Below are 19,605 nucleotides of genomic sequence, written 5' to 3' on the forward strand. Positions count from 1 at the left end.
AAGTAATAATTAGGAGGCTAAACTTTGATCAAATTCATGTTATTATCTTCTATAAGCAAGCAATTTGGCTTCAAAATCAGCCTCATGTGCACCACCAAAATCATAACCATGGTTATTAGTACTAGTACCATTGTTTAAGTTCAATTGTAAGGAGCAATAATTTCCTGATGCACCTGCTTCATGCTTAATCTTCAACATATCTCCCTTGTGATCTTGCTGATCGCCTTCGGATCGACGATGATCAGGATAAATTTGATCAAAAATTGATTTCATCTCCTTACTATTAACATGTTCACTAAACATTAGACTTTCTTGATTATTATTATTATTACAACTATTATTGTTACTACTAGGGCAGCTCATATCAACAGAAATGCCTTGTTGTGCTTTGCATAATATCGATTGTAAGTACTTTTCTTGTGCCTCTATCCTTGTTCGTAATTTTTGCTGAACCTGTTAAAAAAAAAAAAAATGTTATTAATTAGAATATGTACTTTTCTATATTTTTTACCTTAAAATTAATGTTTTACTTAATCATTACTCCCTCCGTCCCTAAATTACATTCCTCTTTCTAGCATTTATTCCTCACATAATAGAGAGAAAGAGGAATGTAATTTAGGGACGGAGGGAGCATTTGATTTAAGATTTGAAAAAAAAAAAAAAAAAAGTATATGCACCTCTAATTGATCCTGTAATTTGGTTTGTATCTCGAGTTGACTTCTTAGTGCCTCCGTGATTGGAATATCTCTGTTTAAATCATCATACGAATAGACTATTAGTTCTTCCATTGTTTCAAATTGTAACAATGTAAATAGTAATAAGGTCAAAAGTACAATTTTTATAAGAATAATGATCAATTATTCAGCTTTAAGCCGATGGTTGAGGCCCAGGAATATGTTTTATTCTATCAACTATATATTCACATACCCTAGATCGTAACTTCCACTTGATGAACCGTGGCCAGTGCCACTAGTACTTGCCTCTGAGCAGTGAAGGCTATATCTTGAGTATGAATTTCTCAGATCTTCAAGAAAATAATCATAAGAATATAATTATTCATGCAAAATTTTAGTACAAGTATATAGTTTAAAACTTTAAATGCATATATGAAATACATAAATGAAGGCATGTTTATTTGATTTCAAAAATAATTAAACGTAGTAAATAAAGCTTACTAGTGGAATCTGTTTTCCCTTCAGAGCTATTTTGCTTCTTAGATTGTTGTCCAAGCCTGTATTTCTACACATAATTAAGAACAATTAGTGAGTAAATTGACACATTAATTTAGGACAAATTTATCAAAATTGAATTATTAACGAGTGAAATGATAATGATATACCTGTAAATGGCTCTTTAAATGATACAATGTCAATCCTTTTAATCCCATCAACTTCAACACTGACTTAGGAGTTGCCTCTACAAATTTTAATGTGATCAAGTTAGACATCAATAGGAAATAAATAATTCCACGTTCAAACAGTATACTATTAGCACTCTAATCATATTATGCATTAATGCATTGCTCTTAACGCTAGCTTGAGAGTAGAGGGGGAGGTAAGGGAATCTCCCTAGCTATATATTCGCCTATTCTCAAGCATTTGTTATTAGTGGAGCTCAAATTTGTGTCCTTAAAGTCATAAGGTGAGTTTCCTACCAACTCTACCAATAAGCATGCTTGGTTACTTATTTTTACTATTATGACTCGATAGCATATATACTACCTCGATACCTCCTTTTTTAATTTGTGGTACTTGATATCATACAACGAACTCTACAAATCATTTTCATGTACCTAGTATAAAATATGATCATTCAAACTACCCCCGATTTCAACTGTTTAAGTACATACCTATGCTATATTGCTAATAGTAATAAAAAATAAAACACTCATACTTTATATATGAAATGCTAAATAACGCTTAGCTAAATTGTTAAGGTTCCAAGTGTTGGGCAAAGTTTAAAAAAATAATTAAGGTTAAGACAAGGTTAGAAGCTTAAGTATACGTGTACGCCTGAAATCACAAATGTTGAAATTCTTGGTGCAGACATGTTCAACTACTCCAATTACAAAGTGTCTTCTTTATATCTTAATTAGGGTTTTTTTTTTTTTTCAAATCAACTCCACTTGTTTATGTTCCTCTTTTGGGATAAATTCATCTCACTTTTATTAATTTACTTAAGCACAACAAAACCACCACATCAATTCATTTAACGAAGATAACCAATGTTTAATTATTTAGTAGCATAATTATATCAAAGCCGAAAGCTTCACTTATCTTAATTAGCTTCTAAAAAGTCTAACTAGCTAAATCATTGGCTTAGCCAAAATAAGATACCAAATATTACAACCGTATGTTATAAAGGGTATGCTTGACAAAATTAGTTATTTGTATGATTGTATCTATTTGGTGTTGTGGTAGTTGCCATACTTGCCAATGGTTCTACTAAACGTTAACTTTTGATCTAATTAAAAATATTTCGTCGTTGAACTGGTTGTACCCTACAAAATATAGATAACTTTTAACGCATTTGCTCATATTGACAAAATAAGTAACAATAGTTGTACCAGGCCAAAACAAAATATTTATCATATTGTATAACTGGTTGTATATAGATAATTGTTGTACTACATACTTGATAGTTGTTTCAAGTTAGTTTTCAAATATATTAGTTGTTCATCATCAATTCATCATTAATACTCATTACATAATTTTATAAAAAAACTCCCAAAAATAGAATAGTTATGTTGGATTTTGTCTAGCTTTTGCAAACTCTACAATCTACACAAAAGCCAATAATTTTGGCCACTTTTGCCAAAAACTACTCTAGTCTAGATAACTAATAGAGAATCCAATGCATGCTAAATGCTTTGCTTTGTAAGAAAAAACTTGCATTCGGTATTTCAGTGTTAATATAATCATTTTTTACTCAAACAAGAACTAGAAATTACTAGTCTCTAAGCTAGTCTCTATCAATAATTCAACTTAAGTACAATTAGTACCCCCTCCGTCTCTTTATTAATGTCTACTTTCTATCACTTATTACTCACATAATAAAGAAAAAGTGAACATTAATAAAGAGACAAAGGGAGTAATTAACTTGTAGGAGCGTATTTACACTATAGGTATGCCATGCACATAGTGCATTATTCACTTATTTCTTTCCAATTTGGAGATATCCTGATCTGAATTAGCAAAAGTACAAACTAAAAAACACCCAAGTACATCATGAGAAGAGTTGATCATATTGACATGTTTGGGTTCAACTTTTACCCTAAATAATGCTCCAACATTACACTGACAATTAAATAAATAAACTTGTTTATAGCCTTGATGTATTATTGCGAGTATTATTTTGTTGCATTCACAATTGCACATATTAACTGCTGTAACTTTTGGACGGTTAATTAGTTGATGCTCCAACAATATACTGTACTGTGTACTGTACCGATTAATTAAAGTAATGTATGTAGGAATTTGGTTCCCAATACAATGAAACATGCATATTAATAGTAATAATAATACAGAGAAATAGATAAGTAAATAAATATAGAACTAGAAGGACTAGAATAATTAAAGGAATTAAAATATCTAAAAAAAGGAAAATAATTCAATAATTATAGTGTAATAATTAGTCTTCTAATTCAATGCCTATTAAATTAAAGCTACTAATTTGTGAAAAATGCAATTATTAATTCCATCTAGATTTATAAATTAGTCAATGATTAATTAATTGATCGGCTTAAAGACATTCAATTCATATCCCATCAAACATAAAAGTTTCATAAATTCATTCCAATAATTTTGTGATTTGATGATCTTATAAAAATGGCTAACTCTAATGTTTGCAAATACTAGCTACCTAGCTAGTTCATTGATCAATTTCAGCAATCACATGTGTAAATTAACCTAAACTTTATAATAAAATTCTAAGATATATAAGAAAACATTTAAATATTTTTCCTACAGTTGCATAAATCATTTTCCTTGAATTGAACAAAATTCAACAAAATTTAACTTTTGGAATATCGGATTTTCATAAATTAAATGTAAAGAAAAAAAAAAGTGAAAGAGAGGGAAATATAACATACTGTCAGGACCACCAAGCTTGGTAACAGCATCAACAAAACGTTCATGAAGATCAGGAGTCCACCGTAGACGTGGCTTCGGGTCCCTTGACACCAAAACACCGCCTTCTAACGCTTGATGATGGTGGTACGGGAAGCTTCCGCCGTCTCCACCGCCGTATACTCCGTTCATACCTCCCTCCATCTCTTTTCTTATCTCTTTCTAATAGATCGATCAGAAATATAATTATATTACAAAGTTTACAAGCAAACGAACGTAGGTTAATATATAGAATGTGTCCGACATCATAATTTTTATATATTATTTTTGTCTCCATTCTCCAACTCCTTAGCTTGTAATTAAGTTCAAATCCCTATGATGTTTTTAAATTTATTTGGTTAAAGTATAATATATGAGAAGCTAGTAAAGCTTAAAATTAAATTGGGGGAATCAATCGTGGCATTGTCACTTTAACTCATATAATTATCACTAATGATTTTAATTTACTTTGCTTGACTTGATAATATGGTGTTAGATTGCATGACTCCTTGGTTGGCTAACCAGTAATGTGTCTCTATGAATCGATTGGCCTTAAGACAACTCACTAATTAATTACTAATAATGATTTTTTCACTTATCATCTCGATCTTTCTATTTTCATGTCTAAATAAAATGAAGAAATGTAGTTAAAAGTGTTTTTTATACCAATGAAATGATTATAATATATTTATATGTCAACTATGTGCATTTACGCCATATATATAAAGTAGTAAATATGACGCGAATAAGAAATTAACGGAGTGAGTAGAATATATCCTGGTAACATAATTTGTATAGATAAGTTGCTACAAGAAATAAAGATGATAAATTTTTCGCAACGAGATGAGGAAAACTAAATATAATTGTTGAAAATTAAAGTTCCATAAATACATATATTTGTTGACATTACAAATTTACAATATATCATGAAGAATAAATGGATAATGGATTAATAGTCAATCGAAGATTATAAGATTGAGGGGCCAATTATGTGATGTTCATGAAGATATATAGACCAAAAAATCAAAAAATTATTGTTAGAATAATTAAACACTAATAAGTTTGTAAGGACTTCATCTAACCTTTGTACTTTACATTACAATATTAATAAAAATACTTGTATTAATTAATAATTATTTGACAATAATTAGGGTTGGGAATCGTAATCTTGAGAGATACTGACAGCATAATATATAAAGTTGTGTATGTATATACATGGATTCAACGGTGATGTTGCTTGGATATTGTACAAGATTCAGAGAACTAAATATTGTTATCGATGTAGCGAAGACAAAGTCTGATTTAATTAATAGAAATTAATTTTTTTTGAATAGAATTAATAGAAATTAATTAGTGAAGGGTTTTTTTTTTTAATAATTATTAACTGACCGACAGTGTCATAATTCATGAAACCAATTTGGTCACTTGATAAAATTAACCACCCTTGCTAACTAATTTTAAATGCAGCCTTAATTAAGAAGTTTTTTTTTTTTTTTTTTTTTTTTTTTTGGGGTGGTGTAGTGAGAGCCGGCTATGACAATGATATGTGAACGGAATTTGATCTCAAATTCTTAGTACTCCGTAATTCTGTATGGTTCAATACTTTAATTAACCAACTAAAGTAACAATTTGGTACGTATGAATTGATCACAGGTACTATGCCTGGAAGTCGATAAGCTTGGCCAATTATTGTCTCATGCTCCCTTCCTAGATTGATTGACAATTTTATAAATTTGGCCACATGTATGTTGTTGTCAATGCACCTTTGGGTATGCCATATATTTAGGAAATAACACTACGTATAATCCAATGTCTTTAAGTAACCTTCTAAAGCTGAGCATGTTGCTGAATGCTCATACTTTGTGAGGACGAACGTTATCTTGATGAGCCTGAGCTTGGCTTGTCTTTAAATTATTATTTTTTTCGATCATTTTTTTCGTAAATAAGTGAAAACAAGTTTAGCTCAGTACGGTTAAATGTTTGCTCGCTCTATGTACATTTTTGTTGACGTTGTTCCTAAATGTTTACTTCAATTCTTCTTTATTAAGAAAGTAAACCGTTAGGATTTTAGCCTAGTTATATCCCTTGTTTCATAATATTTGCAATATTGATTGACTTTTGCATGCAATTTTAATTGACTTTGTTCTTTTTTTTGGGTAAATTTACACGCGTAACAAACTTGTTCATGTTAAGTGTTTTTGGATTAGTCTCAATGTATAATTCCAATACTTCCAACTATTCAATGTTATAATTTAGTCATTTAGATATAATCCTCGGTTAATGTTATGTATTGACAATCAAGCATATATATAAACCAAAGCATTATTGCAGATGTTTTAAATAAGGTCTTATATTATAAATACTTGACCCCATCATATCTAATTGTAAGAGTAATCATCACTTTTAATCATTACCACATTACTTGATATAATAATGTAATTCCACATGTAATAATCCATAAACAATAGGTTTTCCCAACAAGGGACAAAAAACTCAATTGTGCTAAGACTACAAAACAACAAAAGGAAGAAAGAAAATAAAACAAACAATAAATAAAAAAGAAAAAAGAAAACATGTAGAGAGAAAAACGGCGAAGAAAACAAGAGTCTGCCATGCATTGATGACGAGTTGCGAGGGGAGCAAGAGGTAATAGGGGAGGGATGCTTGGCCGGGGTATTTTGGTCATTTTCTGTGAAATTTTAAATTTAAATGGTATAATTTGTGTACCATTAGAGAAGTGTATATACTATATAGTATTAGTGGAGTCTTAGTGGAACTATTAGTATCACATTAGTATATTGAAATTCCAAATCTAAAACTCTAGTTTTACTACTAGAAAAAATGTCAATTTTGATGGTATTAATGTGCTATCTAGACCTATTAATTCTTGATCCAACCTAGTAACCCGTTTCTATTCGATTCCAAACTTGAGTTATGAGGGAGACTTTAAATCCAACCCGACTTGACCCAAACGATCCAAAATCGAGCCGATTCGACTCAATTATCATATTTTATTTGTAATAGCGGAAATGATCCAAATCACTTGAATCAAACGACCCAAACCGACTCATTGACCCAAATTGGCAGGTCCAGTGATATCTAATGTTACAATCAAAACTTTAATGGTACTATAACTATGTTTCCAATTTACACAAATTATACTATTGAAATTTAAAGTTTCATTGAAAATGACCAATAAACTTTGGTATGTAAAATGCTCCTACTTAACAATGTCACATAATAGGTTAATAGTAAGGCATTTGGGATATATGGATGAATCAAACAGTTAAAATTGTAAAGTAAGAAAGGTGAATGTTTATTTTGATCTCTTTACATCAAATCATGGCATGATTATTCACTCATGCAATTGCCGGCCATAATATTCGGTAAAAATCACGTGCCACGTCCCCGAGTCAGGATTAATTGGGCCAGTTTAGTAGACGGTGCGCACATGTTAGTCGGTAAGCGTAAGTCATTGAGGAAGCACAAACTTTTAAATAAAACAGATGTTAACATCCGTTATAAAGTGACAATAAAATGCGCAAAAGTTACACTGAAACGCGCAAAAGTTACTCTGACATATATTAGAGTTATTTATGCTTCATTGATAAATTTGACAAAAGTGACACTAAATTTAACAAAAGTAAACTCGATGTACAATAAATTACTGAAAACAGGGTGTATACAAAAGTGATTGTTGAAGAAAAACTAAGCTACTACATACTTCTTTTTTTTATTAAAAAAAAAAAAATTCTTTCTTTACGATAATTTCCTTTCAATTAATATATTCATTTCAGTTTATATATAGATAATAGATATAGGCCAAACAAAGGTTAAAAATAAAAAGTTAAACAAAAAAAAATTATATAAATTCTATAAGTGTCAAAGATGGAAAAGAAGAGTATTAAGTTTGTTACTTATCTTTGTCAAAATAAAATGAAATCAAACTAGATCGGAACTTATGAAATTACATATCCAAAAGTACACGATGAGACAAATATAACAAATTTTATTTTGATAAATGTTTTTTTAATTTTTATTTTTATTATTAAATTATACATTACCATATCATGTCTTATTACAGTAAGACTAGATTATCTTATTTCATGTAAAAAAACAAGTACAAATTAAAGATATAATTCAAGGAAAACAAATTAGACAATCAAAAGACAAGGACAGCTTAGAAAATCTTTAATTTTTACATTTTTTCCCCCTCACAAGTAGCGTTTTAAGTAATTATACATCCGAGTGTATTCAACCTCCGGATAGAGTTTTGAAGCTTCTTCGTCATCTTTTACCTCAAAATTAGTAAGGCATCCTTCATAGAAAATGTGGTAAAAATGTCCTATTCCCACTTGGTGTGCTAATTCAGCATCTGAAACACAATAATTTTAATCATATGCAATTACCTACAAATGCTTTTAATTACATAGGCGACTAATCTATATATTCTACAATATGAGTACTACCTTCATTTAAGTATTAGTTGCAACTTTAGAATATTTTATATATCTCACAAATAATACGCTAAAGTTGCAGCTAATATTTAACGGAGGTAGTATATGTGATAATTATTTTGGTCGGGGGAGTAAAATTGAAAATCGTACCTTTCATAGGGGCAAGAAAATCCTGAGCAGAGATGGTGTGCTTGTTGAGGTCCTTTCCTGTGAGCTTCTCCCACATTTGAACCAATTCTCTTTGAGACAATATATTTTCTGGAGGCCTGATGTTAATTGTTTTGTTTACTGCACGAGGATCGTCTATGGTCTTCACAGCATATGTTGCAACATCATCCTCGTCCATGAAACATGCTGTTGCAACGTTGTTCACGTACTTAAAATTTAAGTGCATTCTAGACAAACATAATTACGTAGTATAAAACATTTATTCATACATGCATTATTCCTCAATAATATCTTTATAAAATTTATATTAAGGGTATATTTTATTCACTCGATGTATCTTTCCACACTTAGCAGAACTATTATTTTTCGAAATAGACTTTTTTGAACTTATTAAAGTTTTGAATTGAGCTTTAGTATATATGATGTAATAATACTTATTTTTCATGAACGAATAAGGTGGACAGTTTGAGCCAAAATATAAAATTTTCGTGAATAATGACTTTGGACATATGGAGAGAGATCGAGTTTGAATCGAAAGGTACCTTTGACATTTCCATCCCCATAGAGTACAACATCTTCCTTAGGAGGGAGAAGAGAGGTCATTTGAGAAAGGTTGCCAACAAAGTAACCACCAAAACAATTAGCAATTACATAAGTAAATGGAATTTGAGCATCTTCAATTGCTTTTCTCACAATCATCTTCTCATCAAACGTAACTCTTCCTGGCTCAAGTGCATTTCCCATTTTTGCTGGGTCCATACCAAACTCTGATGGCAAAAAACGCTGCAATATACATGTACATATACATGCACCATAACTATTGTTAATTATATTACAAACTTATGCTTTCTTTTTTATGCAACTTATGTTATTATTACAAACCGGACAAATTAGTAAATTTATTTGCACCATAAAGGCATAAATGCGTACCATAGGTGATTAGCTTGAAAATTTATGGCAAAATACGGTTAGTATGGTTTTATAAATTGTTTGCACCAAATCATTAATCTTCTTTTATTATTCATGGGGTAACCATGTGATTCCTATCTAACTTAGCTTTTTTCCATATTCTAAACCCAATTTATTCATAATAGAAGAAGAAGTGTAAGTTAATCATTACTCTAGTCATAAATGACGATATTAATTAAGTGTTCGTTGATAATCGAATCAACATGAGGTCATGAGGTTTAAAAAAAAAAGAAAAGGACCTGTTAAGAAAACAATGACCTCATGTTATATATATACTCATTGAAGACAATACGTGGTAGTAGTAATTGCACGTTCCAAACAAACTTATCCATAACATTGTCGTCTAGTACTCTAGTCCCATCCAAGTCGTGAATTGTGTGACCAACGTATAAAATTAATTTTTAAAAAATCTTACTCAATATATAATTATAAAACTACTGGTAGTTTTTTTTTTTTTTTGGCCCGAACGATGTTCGGATCGGATTATTATATGGAACTGATCAATTAATAATTTAATATACATTGTAATTCATGATTCAATTTCTTGTAATAAATTTTGTTGTTTATATTGTCATTTATTACATACAAAGTATTAATATTTTGTATTCAATAGATTGTATAAAAAATCACATAGCTTGGTAATAAGACACTTAGTTCTAAAATTAGAAGTTGTGTTCAAATCTTAGCCATGTGGCATAATGAGTACTCTCTCCGTCCCTAAATTATATTCCTACTTCTCTTTATTATGTGAGGAATAAATACTAGAAATAGGACTGTAATTTTGGAGATGGAGGGAGTAGTTGAGTGGGTGACGTGGCATAGTAATTGGGGTTTATGTGACACGTGGACGTTCTCAAGAGAATCTTTTAAATATACTAGTATAGGTTAGATTATCCCCGTCCGATGCACGGTTTTAACAAAAAAATTATAGTGTAGAACTCGTATATACAATGAATCTTTCAATTTTGTCATGAATTCATTGGAAGGAGATTTCTAAAAAGGAATACAATTTGAATCAGGAAATTTCTGGATGTTTGAATATTAGTATTAAGGAATTGAGGAGAGGGAATGATAGATCTTTAAGTCAAAAGAAATGAATACTGTTAGCTATTCAATTTACTATACTATGATTTTCTAGATTAAAGTTGTTGAAAGAATTCACTTACCTTGTTTACCAAGCATCACACACACACCAAAAGAAATCCTTTCAACAAAAAAAAAAAAGTATCTTAAGAAAATAATATCATCAAGGGTTTTAGGTGGAAAATTTTTTTATAAGAAAGTGACAAGTAGATAATTTTGAGGAGATGAGATGAGATGATATCAACAATGTTTTATTTCAGTAATATTTATTATTAGATAGAGGGATCATGGGGCAAATTCAAGTTAATCTCTCGATATCATGCATATATGTACTATAAAAAAAATAAATATATTGTTATAGCAGAACATATATACCTTGATATTTCCAGCCTCCTTAATGGCCTCAACAAGTTTGAGTTGTAACAAAAGGTTATGGCTTCTAAAGTGAACACCAGACATAGTTGAGATCACGACGTCGACAAGCTTCACCGCCTCGACAAGGCTGTGATGATCTTCGAACGAGCCCTCGACGAGGCGAGCACCCTCCATCTTAAAGGAGAGAAGCATCTGGAGCTTGTCAATATCTAGACCAATTTCCCTCCTAAGGAGCACATAAGTTTGATGGCCTTGTGCTAAGCATGCCTTCACAATCCTCTTGCCTATGTACCCTGTCCCTCCTACAACAAGCACCTTAGTTGTCTTTGCCATTTTTCTCGAATAATAATACCTTACAACTTTTTTGTAATAAAAATTTTGAGTTATATTTATACTAATAATTTGTGGCCTAAGACTATAAGGTGAGGATTTTTATATATAGCCTCTTATTTTCTAGCGTTGCACTGTAGTGTGTTTGAAAAAAAGGTTACTTTACGAAATTGACATAATGTTTGGTAGAGTAGCTAGAAGTTACTGTACAACTTAGAAATGTGGCCTTAGCTTAGTAGGTAGCAGTCTAAATTAATATTTACAAAAAATAAAAAATGTTTGGTGGAAGTTACTTAACACTCCGTCAAAAAAAAAAAACACTCCAAGTGTAACTTTTGAGTGGTTATAAGATAAAAGGGCACCAAACTATTGTTAGAAAATATCTATTGACAATGATATTATTGATATATGTAGTCCATAATGAAATAAGGCATGACAAATTTAATCTCTATTACTCCCTCCGTCCCCAAATGATAGTCCCTTATGGCCTATTTTTAGTCCCAAATTGATAGTCCCATTTGCTTTTTTTAAGTACCATTAATATCAATTTTTTTATCAAAATTTCCTCCAATTACAACAATATTTGTGCAAATTTAACTTTCCCATGTAAATTTTGTTTTTCAATGTACTTTTATTACTTTCTCTCTCTACTATTTTACATACCCAATGTAAATTTATCTTTTCAATGTATTTTTACTACTTTTATTTCAGTTTCTTAATTCCCGTGATTTTTGCCCATAATGGACTATCATTCGGGGATGGAGGGAGTATTTTTTATCCTTTATATTTTGACTTTTAAAGTTGGTTTTAATAACTATTGCTATAAAAAAAAAATTATTATTATAAATATTGATATAATAATAATTGAGATCTTGTTAATTCAATTGGAAATATTATTTTAAAGATCTACTCATACCTTCATTAATTACTTATCAATTCCCAACCATTTAACATGATTAGGGATTTAGTATATATTTCTAAAGTCATATACAACGAAAGAAGGGCATAGATTGGACCGACATGCCGCCTGATCTAACATAAGCCCGTTACATAGATTGGATACGAACCTTACGTGAGCATCGTATTGAAATTTGGCACCCAGAATACTAGCTAACTGGTTAATTTTCACTACTATAGTTCCCAAAAATAAAAATACAAAATACGATACAATACTAATACTCCCTTCGTTTTTAAAAATGTCCTATATGCGAAAACTGGTACATACGACTATACGAGTAGATGATAAATTAGATAATGCATTAGCTCATTTTATAAAAGATCGGCACAACATGATTTTTTGGCCCATAACAGCCTTATTAGTTATTACGGCATGTGGTGGACCGGCCCAACCCAACTATGTAGTCTATGATTAGTTGATTACCCAACCTACAAATATCAATTTTTTTTTTTTTTTTTTTTTTTTTTTTTAAAAAGAAACAGATAATGTTTACCGTTTTCGTTTAGCTTCCTCTCTTTTTTTTTTCCTTGGTAAACAAAATGCCGTTTTCCGGCGCCAAAATTCCGACGGCAATTCCATCTCTCTCGTCACCTAAAGTAAGTTAATTTTTTTTTTCTATTTTTTTTTTCAATGAATATAATTCTGAAATTGTTAATTAGGTTGGAAATTGCCGGTTATTTGAGGTTGACAACATTTGCAAAAATAGAGCTTTGAAATTGAGTTGGAATCTTGGAACTACAAAATTGAAGCTGACAAGAAGTAAATATCACTCAAGATTTGTTACTTATGCTTCAAATGTCTCAGTTTCTGACGCTTCCTTTCCAACTGATTATTCTGAGCTTCTTCGTCAAGTAATTATTCTCCCCTTTTTTCAGTTATTATTGTCCATGAATTTAAAATTTAATTTGATTTCTTCGTTTTAGGCCAAAACTTTTATACAACGGGTGTATTGTATACGACAATCTGTCGAATTTGTCGATGCGATTGTGGTGACTAAACTTGTTATATACGAAGTATTTTGTACTACTTGTTGGTGTATTGTTGGGTTAGTTGATACAATCTGTTGATATTTAGGTTTCAGAGAAATTACAATTGTATAAACATTACTATTGTAGCAATGAGCTATTTTGTCCCATTTAATCTCCGTGATAAACAAAACGGAGATGAACTTGGATTTTCTCCTATTTTAAATCTTGAGTGTTTGTTGGAAACTTGGAATCAATGAAATAATATTGAAGTTCTAAATATGAAGAAAGAATGGACATTGGAAAGCTGAACTGCCAATGTACCTTATATAACTGCGATTTTCGTTATCATTCACCTTAGAGGCCTGTAATCAAAAGAAATTAGAGTGCAGTTACTCATGAGTAGGCTCTAAAATCTTCTACTTGTATTTTTATCCACGCGCTTACCAGTAAAATCAATTCTAATCGTTTTGCAAACCAAGTTTCTGATTCTCACTTCACTGTCTTACTGGCTGACTACTTGTGTCATTGTGTGTTGTGAATTGACAGGCGAAGGAAGCCACTGAATTAGCAATGAAGGACAATATACAGTTGATGGTTAGTCGTGGTTTCTAATTTCACTTTGGTTTATCAGCACTAGCAGTTATAGTGTTGTGTCTAACAGACATGTTATGCAGGAGATTGAGTTCCCAACCTCTGGATTACAGTCAGTGCCAGGTTCGACATACATGCTTTGTCTGAAATATCACTTATCCCGCATTTCCTGTCCTTAAGTCTATCGATTACTCTGAACTGATTAGCTGGTATGAATGTATGGTTCTTTGATCCCTGGATCAGGTGATGGTGAAGGTGGTAATGAAATGACTGAGAGCATGCAGTTGATTCGTGAATTCTGTGACCGCCTTGTAGCTCCAGAAAAAGCTACCCGGACCAGGATAGTATGAATGTTTCTGGATAATTATATGTATTCTCCTTTTCTTATAATAATTGGAGTCTGTTTTGCATGATTTTTCAATGTGCATACTTCATTTTACAAATATCCCAATTTTCTAAGAATGTTCAAATTTTGTGTTACCCGATTTATTTGATTGTGAAAATGTTCAAAATTATCGAGCTACTATGTACACTGAGTGTTGTGTAATTTAATGGTAATCAACTAAAAAAATATTCCTTTTCCCCATATTGAATACTCTTCAGAGTTGAAGTTCTTAGAGAATTGAAACTTGTGGATTCTGGTGTGAAAAGAGAATATTGATAAAATTGAGACAATCAAATCTGCTGAGTCTCAGCCCTATGGCCTATAATATGGAAGTTTTTTTATTGTGTATAATGGAGTCCTTAAGTTATTCTTTAAATTCAACTAATTAAAGTTTTGCTTTTGTTATTTCAGTTTTTCCCAGAAGCCAGTGAAGTAAAGTTTGCGAGAACTTCAGTTTTTGAGGGAGTTACATTGAAATTGGATTACTTGACTAAGCCATCCTTTTTTGAGGATTTTGGTTTTGGCACAAAAATCAAAATGGCAGACCGCGTACGACCAGAAGATGAGCTTTTCTTGGTTGCATACCCATACTTCAATGTGAATGGTAGATTCTGTATCACATTCCTCCTTTTAGTGATGTTGATCTAATCCTAATGTGTTTTTATTTGTTTTTTTTTTTTATTTTTTTATTTTATTGAAGAAATGCTTGTTGTGGAAGAACTTTATAAAGAAGCAGTTGCCAACAATTCAAGAAAATTGATTATTTTCAATGGGGAACTGGATCGAATAAGATCTGGATGTATCCTTTATTCACATGAACATTACTTTGAGTAGTCTGTGCATGCTTCGCCTGAGTTAAGTGCTTGTAATTCCTTTTTCTCTTAGTGGCCATTTGGTTTGACATGAGAATCTCACATCCCATGTAGTTGTAATACTCAAAGAATTTCCTTGAATGTGACCAAAAATTTTTTGGTTGGAAAGCTGCAATTAGTAAGGAAGTTCCTCTATAAAATGGGAAGTTGTACGTGCAGTTGTTTGGTATTGGCAAACCAAGCAACATTAGAGTTTGTATTTCATGTTAATTTTGACTTCCTGTGTAAATATGTAATATCATAATGTATGAAATTGTTGTCCTTTACAAAAGGGGATCCAGACTACCCGTCATTCTTTTACCCAAAGTTGGCCGCACTTACCAAGACATTGTTGCCAAAAATGGAAACCGTGTATTACATTCATAATTTTAAAGGACGAAATGGTGGAACTCTTTTCAGGTCTGTTGCCAAAAGTTGCATTTTAGCTGCTCAGTTGCAGATATTTACATAAATCTGAATTTTCTAAGAAGCCAGCCTTTTTGTATCTTCTATCAATTATCACTAAAAAGATACAATACTGCAGGTGTTATCCTGGGCCTTGGCAGGTTCTTAGAAGAACTGGAAACAAGTATATATGTGTACATCAACGAGAAACTATGCCATCCCTGAAGGAAGTCGCCTTAGACATCCTTCAACCAGCTTGATCTTCATGGCTGCTTCCAAGTATCTTGTATATTGTATCTTCTGATCGTAAATCCCAGGTACATAAAAATCATAAAATAATAATTAACTCAATAATTGTAAGCATATTTCTTCCATATATGGTTTGTTGTTATTCTGTTCATTAGTTCGGTCTTGTATGTTTGAGATGCTGTGTTCTGGTGTTCAACTTAACTATCCATTGTTAAATTGATTCATTGAGCCCTTGTTATTGATATTTGGAACCTCATTTCTCTTATTGTCTTTTTAGTTACTACAGTTATTAGGTGGTCACTCTTGTAGTGATCAAGCTGATCATAGGGCGTGGGCTGGGCCATTCTGAGTTCTAAATTGTAATATGTTTATAGCTCGGAACTCTGCTTTGGATCTTTTTATTAGGGTCATGTACTCATGTCGGCCCCTAACATTCTTACAAGTAGCCTAATCATAGGGTCCGGCTACCATCCAGACCCTAATAGCAGTCCGAATCGAGTACAGTTGAATAGGCCCGGCTAGATTTGCTCACCTCTAGATATATTTGACATACCAGCCTCTTGTTGTAGCTAGGAAAAGCAATAGCCAAATTTCAAAGATCCACGTAGGTAAAGGCAGTGTGCCAAGATCACTATGACGATGACTACATGAAACTGGATGTTGAGACTTGAGAGTGACTCAGAATTGGTTGACTTAGGTGATAGCTTGTGCAACTAAACCTTGAATTTTATGACACTTTATGACTCATTATAGGATATTTCAATAATTTCGTTTCATTTTACTATATAATTTTAGCATGTTTATAAGATAAAAAGTAGGCTCGCTGTCGTAGTCTTTCTCCTGACATTGATATTTTTTTAAAAAAAATTAATTAGTAAGCCAATCAATGCTAAAACTATTGCACCAACTCACTAATGACAGCATTTTTCTCTTAAGAATTATTGGGAGGTGAAAGAGCGTAATTAATTGTGTAGTTGACTTGCTTGTCAAATCATACAGTGAAACGAACTGCTTCCTCCGTTTTATTTTACTTGCCTCGTTTTTCATTTTGTGTGAGGTACTTCAGGAAATAGTTTTCTACTTTTTTCACGGGACAAAGGGAGTAACAAGATATAAGCTCGCTTGGCCTCATTTGTTAGTTAGGGCAGTTTTCTCCTCTGTTTATTTTGAGGCTTTGTCTTTCATTTGTACAACTGTACACAAGGACTACTGACTAGTTGTACACAACGGGCTCAATATAAAAAAACAATAAATAAAAAAAAAAAAAAACAAATCTTTACTTTTGCTCCTAAATTAGTCCGTTGCCTTCTATTAATATATTTTATAAATCTATTCTATTAAATTAAATTTTTTAAATCCCCCCTTAATTTTATAGGTGTTTTGCAAAAGTTGTTTACTTATATGACTGACTTGGTGCAATCTTGTGTATATTGTATTCCCTTCTTGTCAAGATAATATTCTTTTACTAATATTTTTATTCGATGTTATTGCTGTAAGATTAGTATTAATGTGTATTTTAACATATCAATTTTTTAAAATTCTTATTAATAAACTATTAAATATGTTGGTCAAAGTTACGCATTAGCATATATATATGTAAGTCCTATTATTACAATTATTTTGGAACAAAAGAAATATTTACTTACATGCAAATGTTGTGTTTTCCTGCTTTGTGAGTTGTACCTACTACTTACAGAGTTTATAAGTATTCCTACTTTCTGCATGCAAAACAATAAGAAGCAATCCATTATCTCATATGATGTCTTACCTGAAAGCCTCAATCCTTGCTCTAGTACTACTTCCAACTCTGTTATCCTCTTCCTTTGTAACTTCACAATCTCTTGATGAATCCTTTAAACAATGCCTCAATCTAAACTCCAAGCTTCGAATCCAGTTCTCCAATACATTTTTCACTGCAAAAAATCCCTCCTTCACTTCTGTTTTAAACTCTACTATTATGAACTTCAGGTATTTGTTGCCTTCAGTCCAAAAACCTTTGATTATTTTCACCCCTTTACAAGAAACCCATATTCAAGCAGCTGTTATATGCTCAAAACAACTCGGGATTCACCTAAGGATCCGCAGTGGAGGCCATGATTATGAGGGTGTCTCTTTTGCATCCGAAATTGACCACCCTTTTATAGTTGTAGACCTAGCCAAACTCCGAAACATCAGCATTGATATCAAAGATCAAACTGCATGGGTTGAAGCAGGCGCCACTGTTGGTGAATTTTATTACAGAATTGCTGAAAAGAGCAGAGTTCATGGCTTTCCTGCTGGTATATTTACCAGTTTAGGCATGGGCGGGCATATTACTGGAGGAGCATATGGATCCATGCTAAGAAAGTTTGGCCTTGGAGCTGATAATGCCATTGATGCCCGTATAATTGATGTGAATGGGCGGGTTCTTGATAGAAGATCCATGGGAGAAGATCTCTTTTGGGCTATCTGTGGAGGTGCAGGAGGAAGTTTTGGGATCATTGTTGCTTGGAAACTCAAATTGGTTCGTGTACCACCTACTGTGACTTATTTCGTGATCAACAAAATCATGGAAGAAGATGACATCAAGGTCTTAGATAAATGGCAACATGTATGTGATAAATTTGATGACAATCTATTGGTTAAAGTCACAATGCAGGCAACAAATCCTAATGAAGAAGGCAAAAGAAACGTGACAATAGAATACCAAGGTCTATTCCTTGGCAAAGCCAGTAGACTGCTTCAAATCATGGGAAGAAAGTTTCCGGAACTTGGTGTTTCAAGGAAGGATTGTCTCGAAATCACATGGATTGAATCGGTGTTGTACATGGGTGGATACCCAAATGGTACATCTCTTGATGTTCTACTTCAGGCAAAGTCATATTTTAGGACCTTCTTCAAAGCAAAGTCTGATTTTGTCCGAAAGCCAATTCCTGAAAGTGCAATCACAGAGCTTTTGAAAAGGCTGAAACAAGATAGTGGTGCTATAATATTCACTCCTTTTGGTGGAAAGATGAACAGAATCTCAGAATCCGCAACTCCCTTCCCGCAGAGGAAGGGTACCGTGTATATGATCCAGTACCTTACGATTTGGCAAGACGGGAAAAAGAGTGAAAAACTGCACATGAAATGGATTAGGAAGCTGTACAAGTTCATGGAGCCTTATGTCAGTAAAAATCCTAGGAGTGCATATGCAAATTATAGGGACTTTGATTTAGGGATGAATGAGCTAGGGAACACAAGCTTTAAGAAAGCAAGTGTTTGGTATTATAAATACTTCAAGGGAAATTTCAAGAGATTGGTTCAAGTTAAGACTAAGATTGATCCCGATAACTTTTTCAGACATGAACAAAGCATTCCAATCCTTGCAATGTAGATCATACTGTTTTTCCGATGGTGCTTGCCGCCTCGGTTTCTCTTTTGGGTTTCGACTGAGTAAACCTTGGTAGAGCTAGGCTAAATAAACCAACTCTATTGTTGTTCATATAATTCAACTCTACATATATAGATCGAAGTGTTCCTTTTTTCTATGTAAGATTATTACTGAAACGATTAATTATGGAAACATTTGCTTCTAATGGGCTGGCTATATACCAGACAGAAATGGGCTTAGACCCAGGACCAGGCCCACGTGTATCGCACCGATATAGTTCATTCAACAGACTTACAACAAACTAAAAATTACAAGTCATTTTACTTTATTGAATATTTTCTCTCAAATTTTTTTTTTT

General features: G+C 32.1%; 3 protein-coding genes and 1 pseudogene across 3 annotated transcripts; 2 read left to right on the plus strand and 2 right to left on the minus strand.

Moving 5' to 3' along the window:
- Nucleotides 1-42: 42 nt before the first annotated feature.
- Nucleotides 43-4,270, minus strand: LOC145599093 (myb family transcription factor PHL11-like). Its single transcript, XM_081655505.1, has 5 exons — nucleotides 4,091-4,270; nucleotides 1,340-1,416; nucleotides 1,158-1,239; nucleotides 678-781; nucleotides 43-453 (listed from the first exon to the last, which is right to left on the minus strand). The coding sequence occupies exons 1-5, from the start codon at nucleotides 4,257-4,259 to the stop codon at nucleotides 43-45; spliced, it is 843 nt and encodes a 280-aa protein (XP_081511631.1). The 5' UTR covers nucleotides 4,260-4,270.
- A 3,881-nt stretch (nucleotides 4,271-8,151) lies between these two features.
- LOC145598495 (isoflavone reductase homolog) lies at nucleotides 8,152-11,562 on the minus strand. Its single transcript, XM_081654856.1, has 4 exons — nucleotides 11,159-11,562; nucleotides 9,274-9,514; nucleotides 8,714-8,917; nucleotides 8,152-8,481 (listed from the first exon to the last, which is right to left on the minus strand). The coding sequence occupies exons 1-4, from the start codon at nucleotides 11,489-11,491 to the stop codon at nucleotides 8,321-8,323; spliced, it is 939 nt and encodes a 312-aa protein (XP_081510982.1). The 5' UTR covers nucleotides 11,492-11,562; the 3' UTR covers nucleotides 8,152-8,320.
- A 1,341-nt stretch (nucleotides 11,563-12,903) lies between these two features.
- Nucleotides 12,904-16,046, plus strand: LOC145597744 (protein LPA3-like). The gene is made up of 9 exons (XM_081653986.1): nucleotides 12,904-13,042; nucleotides 13,106-13,297; nucleotides 13,961-14,008; nucleotides 14,089-14,128; nucleotides 14,249-14,349; nucleotides 14,802-14,994; nucleotides 15,091-15,189; nucleotides 15,544-15,661; nucleotides 15,786-16,046. Exons 1-9 carry the CDS (start codon nucleotides 12,986-12,988, stop codon nucleotides 15,904-15,906), a joined length of 969 nt encoding a protein of 322 aa, XP_081510112.1. The 5' UTR covers nucleotides 12,904-12,985; the 3' UTR covers nucleotides 15,907-16,046.
- Nucleotides 16,047-16,298: 252 nt separating this feature from the next.
- On the plus strand, nucleotides 16,299-19,404 carry LOC145597743 (monolignol oxidoreductase AtBBE-like 15 pseudogene; annotated as a pseudogene).
- The last annotated feature ends 201 nt before the right edge of the window (nucleotides 19,405-19,605 follow it).

The sequence above is a fragment of the Chenopodium album genome, chromosome 20 (genome assembly GCF_948465745.1).
Source record: "Chenopodium album chromosome 20, dcCheAlbu1.1, whole genome shotgun sequence".
Lineage (NCBI taxonomy): Eukaryota > Viridiplantae > Streptophyta > Magnoliopsida > Caryophyllales > Amaranthaceae > Chenopodium > Chenopodium album.

Excerpts from the sequence above, each read along its gene's own strand:
- LOC145599093 (XM_081655505.1), bottom strand. The coding sequence starts at position 4,259 with ATGAACGGAGTATACGGCGGTGGAGACGGCGGAAGCTTCCCGTACCAC. Across the intron at positions 1,417-4,090 it reads CAAGCTTGGTGGTCCTGACA|AGGCAACTCCTAAGTCAGTG; the intron begins GTATGTTATATT and ends TAAAATTTGTAG. Across the intron at positions 1,240-1,339 it reads ATTTAAAGAGCCATTTACAG|AAATACAGGCTTGGACAACA; the intron begins GTATATCATTAT and ends AATTATGTGTAG.
- LOC145598495 (XM_081654856.1), bottom strand. The coding sequence starts at position 11,491 with ATGGCAAAGACAACTAAGGTGCTTGTTGTAGGAGGGACAGGGTACATA. Across the intron at positions 9,515-11,158 it reads AGGAGGCTGGAAATATCAAG|CGTTTTTTGCCATCAGAGTT; the intron begins GTATATATGTTC and ends TGTATATTGCAG. Across the intron at positions 8,482-8,713 it reads TTTTCTTGCCCCTATGAAAG|ATGCTGAATTAGCACACCAA; the intron begins GTACGATTTTCA and ends ATTGTGTTTCAG.
- LOC145597744 (XM_081653986.1), top strand. The coding sequence starts at position 12,986 with ATGCCGTTTTCCGGCGCCAAAATTCCGACGGCAATTCCATCTCTCTCG. Across the intron at positions 13,043-13,105 it reads CATCTCTCTCGTCACCTAAA|GTTGGAAATTGCCGGTTATT; the intron begins GTAAGTTAATTT and ends ATTGTTAATTAG. Across the intron at positions 14,995-15,090 it reads CCCATACTTCAATGTGAATG|AAATGCTTGTTGTGGAAGAA; the intron begins GTAGATTCTGTA and ends ATTTTATTGAAG.